The sequence below is a fragment of the Lactuca virosa genome, chromosome 3 (genome assembly GCF_052849685.1).
Source record: "Lactuca virosa cultivar CGN04683 chromosome 3, Lactuca_virosa_CGN04683_v6, whole genome shotgun sequence".
Taxonomy (NCBI): Eukaryota; Viridiplantae; Streptophyta; class Magnoliopsida; order Asterales; family Asteraceae; genus Lactuca; species Lactuca virosa.
The window spans coordinates 56,165,713-56,175,225 of record NC_136428.1 but is presented as its reverse complement, the minus strand read 5'-3'; the positions used below and the strand labels follow the sequence as shown (position 1 = coordinate 56,175,225).

Here is a 9,513-nt window from a genome sequence, read left to right as displayed (position 1 = left end):
AATGGGCTTAATCCATCTGCGATTTTAATGGTTATTTTTGTAACGTTGAGTTTTTTTTTCTACAAAGTAATTAAGGAAATTGGTTATTTTTGTAATTTTCTCTAAAAATAACCTTAACCCACTATTTGTATGGTTAATGACATCGTAATCATCTCTCTTCTCATTCAAGAAGATAATCAAGCAAAGCAACCAGGTTGTAGTTCTACAACCGGTAGTGCAGTTGATCAATTGTGTATCAAATTCCACTTCTTCTACTTGCCATTTCGAGTTCCATTTAAGAATCATACACACATTAGATTTGGAGAACACCGTAGGAGTTGAAGGAACGGAATTAGGACTAGAAGTCTTAAAGACGCAAATTAGATAACATGTTAAACTCCATTGTTGAACATAAACGAAAAAAAAAAAAAAAAGATCCCAAACGAAAAGCCATGCCTTCACTGTCAAAGCTCCAACACACTTGTAGGTAATTAATTCACAAAGAAGTCATATAGATTGGATATGAACAACGAAACTACACCTAGTCCTGAATTCTTGATCAAGATAATGCTAACTTAATTACATTAAGACACTTTAATTGCCTTTGGTTGACTGGTGAAAATATGTCATAATTTTACATGGTGTCATCATCAGCAAGTAATCTCAGTCTTTGGAGATGAGGCATGACAACCTTACCAAGATCTGGCCTGTCTTTTCTTCTTAACTCTACACAACCAAGTGACAACTTAGCAAACCCTAGAGCCTCTTCAACAGGCCAATCAGTCACTGCTGGATCCAATATCTCAGCAAAAGTTCCTTTCTCAATAGCTCTTTCAACATGATGAGATAAACCCATTGGTGGTCTAGCTGTAATTATCTGTAAAAGCATAACCCCTAACGAATAAACATCCGATTTCACACCAAGCATTCCCGTTTGCTGATACTCAGGATCTATATAACAAAACGTCCCTGCTGCAGAAGTCATATGGTATTGAGTCACTGAGTCTGCAATCGATGGTGGCACCAATCTGGCTAACCCTACGTCAGCTATTTTGCTTACGAAATTTCTATCAAGTAAAATGTTAGCAGGTTTTAGGTCACGATGCACGATTGGTTCAGGCTTTGTTTGATGGAGGAAAAGAAGACCACTGCAAATCTCAGCTGCTATTCGAAACCTATGTTGCCATGAGAGAGGTGGGGTTTTGTTTTTTCTTAAAAGACAATCTTCTAAGCTTCCATTTGACATGTATTCGTAGACTAGACATCCGTATTCTGGACATGCTCCTAGAAGAAGAACCATGTGAGGATGACGTATGCAACACAACACTTCGACCTCTTGTTGAAACTGTGATCTCCCTTGAGCTGCATCAGGCCGAAGAACTTTAACAGCAACAGGTGTGTGATCTAGATGACATTTGTAAACTGGACCATAACCTCCTTCTCCTATCCTACGAGCAGCTGAGAAATATTCTGTTGCTTCTTCAATTTCATCGATCGTGTACCTTCTATATCTGGCATCATATCTCTGAGTGGATTCAGCTGCATTTTCTTTCTCAGCAACCCCAGTTGTAGATTCTTCTGTTACACGTGCTTCTTCTATCTTTTGTTGCTCCTCGAGTTTCCATTTCTGAAGCTCCATAGCCTACAACAACCATTCAGTGTGATCAATGAGGTATAATCAAACTTCTGAGGTACAAATTAATTATAGCATACCTTCTGTTTTGCTGTAAGGGCTTCCTTGCATGCCGTACTGTACATTTCCATTGTTTTTGTGAGTTCCTGCTTTAGCCTTCTCATCTCTGCTTCAACATCTTCCTAAAACCTCCAAAAGATTCATAATTTAGAGCCTAGTTATGGTTTGAGTTAGAATGAAATTGTACGTAGCTACATGTCAAGAATGAAACTGTAAGAACGAATTTACGAAATTTAGTACGTACATTGTTGGAGAGAGATGTTCTAGGACTATCGAATGTGGAGTATGACATATCATTTGCGCTAATTACATCTACTGATTTTCGCCCCAAATTATACGAATCGTAACCTGGGTTTTCTAATTCTGAGAAGCTAATCCGTGAGTTTGCACCAACAATGTCACTGTCAAATAAGACATTGTCGGCGCTCGGTCTACCAGCGCTGACGAAAGAAATGTCAGAATCCGGTGGGAGCAATTCTCCATAAGGTTTACCATTCGGGCCTTTTCTATTGGTGAAGGGTGACCTGTTTTCAATCATAATTAGTCTTATTGAAATGTTAATAAATGCTAGTTATATATAATGGCATACTTCATGGTGTTTGAGTCATTGGAAAAAGTACTGAAAGGCGACTCCATGGATTGTCTGGGAAAAGATAAGTCCACAGACTTCCGTGGCCCTGGCATTGCTGATGGAAAGAAAGTAAAATCAAATTTAATAATTAATATATAGAAAAGAACATGTCAAATTAAATGCAAATGAAAAATTGTAGTACAAAAGAAAAACCTTTTATTGGTAGTATTTTGTCGGTTGAAACTTTGGCTGGTGCAGTACTTGGTTCAGGCGGTATATGGGTACGAAGTGGAGAGATGAATGGAGGAAGACGTGAAGCAGCTTTCGTGGCTGAAATCTTTCCTTTGGAAATCACATAAACAGTGCAAAAATCCGGCGCCCCTTTTAGTATAGTTGATGGAGCATCTCTTGTTTTGAATCTCCTATAATAACACATTACAATCATAGATTAATCCTAGTCAGAATCTGCAAAAAAGTTATTCTTCATATGTCATAACTCATATGTACATCAAGTATACATTGACTACTAACTACCAAGTGTTGAAGTAGTATGTACTTGAGAATACCGCCTTTTGAAGGGGCTCCAATAACTAGAACTTCTACAATTGAGTGTGTGGCAAAATCGACTAGTCCTTTGACAACGTCTGTATCTTCTAGCACCACTTCTTGTGATTTTATCTATCTCATGAAACAAAACTTATGTTTAAGGATATGTAAGTGTGGCATTTTGTGAAGATAGATATTTAGGAAAAAGGTTAATGAGACTAACTTCCTTTCTTGTACAAAAACATCGAAACGGGAGGAACAACTCTCTGAGTTGCGCGTCGGTGTTTATCAAAAACGAGTCATCACTGAAATCGGTACTTTTGTTCGGTTCTGCACATAATTGAAAAGCATTTCAAGATTCATTAATTTATTTTTCAAGATTGATGTGGAATTTTAAACATTTCAAGAAAAAAAACTCTAAGAAATTCATTGATTAAAACAGAAGAAAAACACAACAAAAATAAGCTAAAATTAATCTTTGAATATATATGTGAGAAAGATAGAGAAAGGGCAATTACTTTGTTTAAGTTTAACATGAACCAAATACACAATCTGGCCCTTGCCCACAAGATTATCAACAGCCCATTTTAATGCACTTTGGCTTCCTTTGTCCCTATCAATTGCAACTGCTATTGTTTTATTGTTCATTTTTTATCACCTGTTAGCTTATTTCATACCCATTAAAAAAGATGAAAAAACTCCAAGAATCTTTACTTGAATTCCTCTCCAAAATTTCTTCAATCAGATCGAGAAATTGTATTGATCTTCTTTGAACCTGTAACTGGATAAAATGCCTAAAACAGTCACAAGTTTCTTTGACGTTTTCTGTTGCCGATCTTTCTTTCCATCTGTAATAAAATTTTGTTCTTCTTTGCAGTTGAATTTTTCTTGTTTTGTCTCTCAATTTCATCCGTTTTCTTTCTTTTCCTTTTTAATCTCTTGAAAACTTTACTTCCACCCAATTTTACAGGGGCTCCATCTTTTGAGGGGCAAGGGAGTTTTTTTTTTTTACGTAATTAAATGAAACAATTTTGAAAATCTATTCCGGATATCATGAGAAATTTAAGATGATTTTGCGTTCCCCTTACTTTATTGAGTTCACATCTCCCAAATAATGCCAAATCAATGTCTAGACAGAGTTTTATAAATTCCTATTTTAAATACTTATTGCATTTTGAATTATATATGTTACGGTTAATGTCTTAATGCCAATCAATTAATGGTCATTTTGGACCCATTATGCCGTCAATTGCTTTTTTGACCTTAATTAGTCATTGAATTTTTTTTTATTTTTTGTCAAATTTTCTATTTTGAACAATTTGATTGAACCAACTGTTGAAACTGATGAAACGTCTTTACCATGGCATCCTACATGAGGTTGTGCAGTAACACAAAGGATTATCTTATCTGACCAATATTTTTTACAACATGAAGTGGATTTTGATTACCCTAAGTTAAGTTATGATTGATATGTGCATAAATTGGCAGGAAGTTGCTCCGATCAATATTTTTTACAATGTGAGGTTGCTCCGATCTCCTTTCCTCTTGGTGGTACAGTGGCGTCTCCTATGTCTGATCTGATTTACAACCGACAGGTTGGCTGTGGTTGCTTTTGAGGGAGGTGTCTTCCTCCTTCATTTGCTTAGTGTTGATCATGAAGCTCAGATACCAATTAAAGACTAAAAAAACACAAACTATATGGAATGACTCTCTAATTTATTGAGAAACCAACATAAAACTCAATTACAATGTTGGTGATGCACTGACCATAACTCGGTATGCATGTGTATATATATAGCTTACAACTAAAGCTATTAGATTAGGATACTAATACCTAACTTATACAAGGAAAGCCAACTTGCATCCTTGTCGCCTACGGAAACCACCTTCTATCCTTGGAGACTAAGGAATTCCAACAAAAAGTACCTCCAGTAATTTTATGATTAAAGTGGCACTTGTAGAGTTTAGAAGAAAGAAGTTTCTAGCTTCAATAGACATATTTACTTTGTATGCATCCTTCATGATGGAGTCCTTGGAGATGTTTCCATCTCGAAAGACGGAAGTTGATATAATCATTTGATTCATTCAATTGATTCTTCTATTCTTACTTCTCTAAAGCTAGAGTATTGCACTTTAACAATATAAACTTAATTAGTTTGATCAAGAATAAACATGATGAACACATTAAACAGTCGGTAACTATCACTAAAAGAAAATACCACTTTAAAACTAAAAATCTCAAACATTACGTGTCAATCTTAAATTTTGAAACATAGAAGGTTAGAATTTCACAAAATCGAAACTGTTTTGGACAGAGGTCATAGTCGACTTTTGTTAGTAATGCAGTATCGGTATAGATATTAATTACTCCACACGTCGTGAAATTATCATAAACTCACTAAACAACAAACAAAAAGCTTCATAGAGGAAGAAAAATCAATTATTCTAACAATATGGTCATTTTCTTATTTAATATCCACTTACTCTATCATGCTCCGATCAAACAGATACACGATAATGTTTCAAAACCAACATGTCTATGTCAAGGTTGTCAAAATTAGTATTCTACATTGGATTGCTTATTGGTTTGCAAAATCGGGATTATAAGATCGAATCGGAATTGTAAGATTCTAAAAAAATATTATAAGTTCAACACATGAAAAATATATCTTCATCCATCAGTTGATTGCCCACAAGTTCTAAAAAATTCAAAACATTTATGATAGCTAATACATATCATTTCCAATCTAATCTAACATAACAAACAATGTATCCACAAGTTCTAAAATGTTTAAAACTTCGTTTATGGAATTAAAAGTAAAAAATATATTAGTTTTTAGCCGTATTTATCTAAAAGAAAGTTGTTGTTGACTTGAATACAAATCTGTGGATATAAAGATCATCAAAATCTATGTACATATGAAGAAGTTATGATCATCTGAAGTTGGAAGGTAAAGTACATTGCTCAAATGGGAAAAACAGAGGAAATGTAAGATCATAATAATTCTACAACTCGATTTTACGATTTCACTATGTTGACTTTTGACTAGTTTGATTTTTGGTCAAACTTGGAGGTTTTGAGTTATAGACTAAGGTTTGACCTCTGGTTGGTTTGGGAGTGCATGTAGGTGATCTTGCATGGCTTGGTGTTGTGTCATTTCAACTCTAGATTTAGGTGAGTCTTTTCAACATACTATGTAAGACACAAAGTGTCATTGTATTCTTATTGTGTCTTAGTGAATCTTGTTTGTATGATTTCTTGTTGGGCGAGACTCGCTTATATATATTGTTGGGCGAGGCCCGCATGATTGAAATATGTTTGTTGGGCGGGCCTGTTATTTATGTATCGTATGTTTTATTTTGGGGAACTCACTAAGCTTTGTGCTTATTGTTTCAATTTTAAATGTTTAGGTTGTTCTGGTAGCAAGGAAAAAAGCACAACCTGATTGCATCGTATCCACTGGAAATTCCGCACTATTGACTTTTATGTTATTTACTTTGTATTTGATTTGGAACTTCAAACTCATACTTTGATTACCCCATTGTTGGAATGATATTTGGATGGTTTTACTATAACTAAAAACAAACAATTTACTGTATATTTTCGGACGTTGCATTATTATAACTAGTTTAAATCTAAATTTATCTACAAATTGTAATAATAGTTCTAGAAAGATGCAACTACTCCTTTGGATAACCCAAATAATGATTTTGTACTAAATAGGGTATGGAAGATTTTAACCATCAAAGAGAACATCTCATCCATGTGAAATAAATAAAGGAATAATATGGCATAAAGGGTATTATGGGCCTTTTGCTAAGGGTCATTTTGCAACCTACTTCCCCTAATGAAGTTTTACACATGTTTCTCTCCCATTCCAGAGCTTTAGCTTTTCTTGAATATTCTTTAAGTTTATTTTCATGTCCAAAGGTGAAGTTTGGTGCAAAATCAGTAGTGAATTAAGGTAAATTTTGGCTTTAAATTCTTGAGTGTGTACACTAGAGTTGGATGTAAGGGTATTTAAGTTGATTTATCAACTGAGATCAGTTTTATAATAGTTACACAAATTATGCAGAAATATGTATATCTGGAAATGATAAAGTCGTCTAAAGACTAAATAAAGAGTATTAATTCATTATGGTGAGGAAATTGAGTGGGTTCTATCTGTTGGGGTTGAAACACACTTTTATTCAGAACTAGAACAAAAGAGAAGAGCTTACACACTCAATATTACAAGAAAAAGAAACAACCCTCTAATACTCACTCTAAGTATTACACACTACACTCTCTATTTTGTGGTGTCTTACAACTGATATTACAACTTCTATTTATACTAAAGCTAGCCACTATAAGTACTGTGACAATTTATTGTGTTCACCGTGTGAAATAAAGAAGCTGCCAATTCTAGTTGTTATTGTCAACAAAGGAGGCATTCATTTGTCAACAAAAGAGGGTGGTGCAGCTACTCATGGCAGGTTCACACCCAAGTAGGTTTACACTCACACTATCATGCCCACCTGGCTGCTGAAAGTTTGGTAGGGGTTTTGTAAAACTTGTAATTTTCAGACTAGCATAATATCATTTTTAAAATATAAGTACAGATATCATGTGTCTAGCGGAAGCTTCAAACCTTTACTTACTATAAGTTGTAACCACATAACCCAAGAAGACATTTACCACATAATTACATACCAAAAGCTAACAAAAATATATACATTGTCTTCTCAAAAGGCAAATCCACCATACGCAAACATAGGATTCTATAAATCCACCAGTCCATAGGTAAACAAAAACCACTTTCAAGCACCCATCATCTTCTACTATGAACCTGAGATATACAATGTTAAGATAATACAAGTGTTAGGCTAAATAACCCTTGCGAGTAGAGTAACATTAACATGTAATGGATGAATGAAATGCATTAACTTTAAATCAATGCAAGGTCATGGACAGGGAAGGGATGAATATATGATTCTGATTAAAGTAAGTACCTTGGGTAATAGCATGGTAAAAGTGGCGCTTGGAGAGTTCTCAAGAAAGAAATTTCTAGCTTCACTAGACTTTGTTACTATGACTGCATCCTTCTGCTTGCTGTAGTCCATAGTCAAGCAAATCAAGTTGCTAAAGGGTGAAGGATGTTGAGATAACAAATCTGGAAATAAGGAAATATACTGCACAGAAATGACAAGATATATATACATTAAACATGCATGAATATACATATCAGTAGTGTATGTGTAGCTAGTAATGTGGACAATTAATATGATGTGGTAAGCATAAGAAGCTAATCCTCACATTTCAGAAACAGAAGAAAACAGACATGAAAAAACGACTTTTCATGTAACTAAAAACATGATACTAGAAATCAATATTTGAAGTCTACCGGTGGAAACAATGTTCTGTGAATACAGTCCGGGTGAGAACAAGATGCCATGTATATGAAATGCTAGAACTGCTAATAGATTCTTCTTAAAGGAGATTAAAAGAAATAAGCCATGTTGTCATATTGTTTTCCTTTTCGGATTGCACCAAGTATTTCCAAAGTAGAAACTAAATGTCACAAATGAGTGATATGATATCAACAAACCTCAACAATGTCCGCGCTAAGTGTAAGATATCTGGCACTATGGAGCTGTTGAAGCATGTTAATAATCTTGCGAGCACCTTCCTCCTTACATGGCATGGTTGGATAATAGTCAGACAAACAGATAGTCACTTTGTTTAGAGAATGAAACTGATCATTAGAGAATCGCACAAGACTACAAGGCGACAGCTGAAATGTGTAGCACAAAGACGAAAGTCCTGGTGGAGCATTCAAGGAATTGAAATAGCAATTGCTTGTTGTGAGATTCTCAAGTTGAGGTGCATTCACATTGATTGCTATTGAACGTCTGCCATGGATAAGCATGAGATTAGAAAGACGAGGTGTAATGATGTCAAATACTTCCACATCCTTGATGGTGAACCATTCTAAAGTGAGATTCTTTAAGTTTACGCACTTGGAGAAAAGATCACCCGACAATGTGATGTAACTGAGATTCAAAGTTGTTAAAGATGGAAAATCCAAAGGTGCTTCAGTTTTAGTAGTGCAAAGTCGCATATAATTGCAAGTGAATGTGAAATGCTTAAGAGACTGAGACCTAAATAGGCAAGAAGGGTAAACTTGGCGGCTATTTGAGCACGAACTAGAGACAGTTAGTTCTTGAACATTGTGAGAAAATGCATAGTTTGCAATCTTTCTCACAAAATCCTTATTAGCTGCTCCATAGAAATGTAGCTTTACGGAAGACACTTGTATTTGATGGTTGCGTTGAGACAGGAAATGAGTCACAAATTCGGCAAACTTATGTAAAGTACGAAACTGCCGACTTGAGAAGTTGAGACAGGGCAACGATGTCCAGACAAGCTTCCATCTTGATGACAACAAACATGTTTTAACAGCAAATTTTATGTCACAACAAGACAGAATCTTATGAATAAGCTCATCTGGCAAGCTGCTCAATCTATCTTCTACCATCATATTCCTTCTTTTTTGCCTCCACAAATCACAATCCCGTATCTAATGATAATCTGCACTTCATAACGTAAAAGTTAAATGAATTAATTGGATAGCAGAGAACAATACTTCTTATACATGTTGTGCAAACACCTACTACATAAGGAACACAGGTTAGTTAGTACATAGCATCAATAATGCATCAGGTAGTGCTGCTAATAAGGCTG

At 35.0% G+C, this 9,513-nt stretch overlaps 2 protein-coding genes across 2 annotated transcripts; both read right to left on the bottom strand.

Moving 5' to 3' along the window:
• Nucleotides 1–415: 415 nt before the first annotated feature.
• Nucleotides 416–3,677, bottom strand: LOC145162326 (kinase with adenine nucleotide alpha hydrolases-like domain-containing protein). The gene is made up of 8 exons (XM_079081502.1): nucleotides 3,308–3,677; nucleotides 3,013–3,119; nucleotides 2,800–2,921; nucleotides 2,457–2,665; nucleotides 2,262–2,358; nucleotides 1,917–2,196; nucleotides 1,693–1,794; nucleotides 416–1,621 (listed from the first exon to the last, which is right to left on the bottom strand). Exons 1-8 carry the CDS (start codon nucleotides 3,435–3,437, stop codon nucleotides 614–616), a joined length of 2,055 nt encoding a protein of 684 aa, XP_078937628.1. The 5' UTR covers nucleotides 3,438–3,677; the 3' UTR covers nucleotides 416–613.
• A 4,691-nt stretch (nucleotides 3,678–8,368) lies between these two features.
• LOC145163543 (putative FBD-associated F-box protein At5g50270) lies at nucleotides 8,369–9,307 on the bottom strand. The gene has a single exon (XM_079082375.1). It carries the CDS (start codon nucleotides 9,305–9,307, stop codon nucleotides 8,369–8,371), a length of 939 nt encoding a protein of 312 aa, XP_078938501.1.
• Nucleotides 9,308–9,513: the final 206 nt, after the last annotated feature.

Excerpts from the sequence above, each read along its gene's own strand:
- LOC145162326 (XM_079081502.1), bottom strand. The coding sequence starts at position 3,437 with ATGAACAATAAAACAATAGCAGTTGCAATTGATAGGGACAAAGGAAGC. Across the intron at positions 3,120-3,307 it reads TCATGTTAAACTTAAACAAA|AACCGAACAAAAGTACCGAT; the intron begins GTAATTGCCCTT and ends AATTATGTGCAG. Across the intron at positions 2,922-3,012 it reads GTTTTTGTACAAGAAAGGAA|ATAAAATCACAAGAAGTGGT; the intron begins GTTAGTCTCATT and ends TTCATGAGATAG.
- LOC145163543 (XM_079082375.1), bottom strand. The coding sequence starts at position 9,307 with ATGGTAGAAGATAGATTGAGCAGCTTGCCAGATGAGCTTATTCATAAG.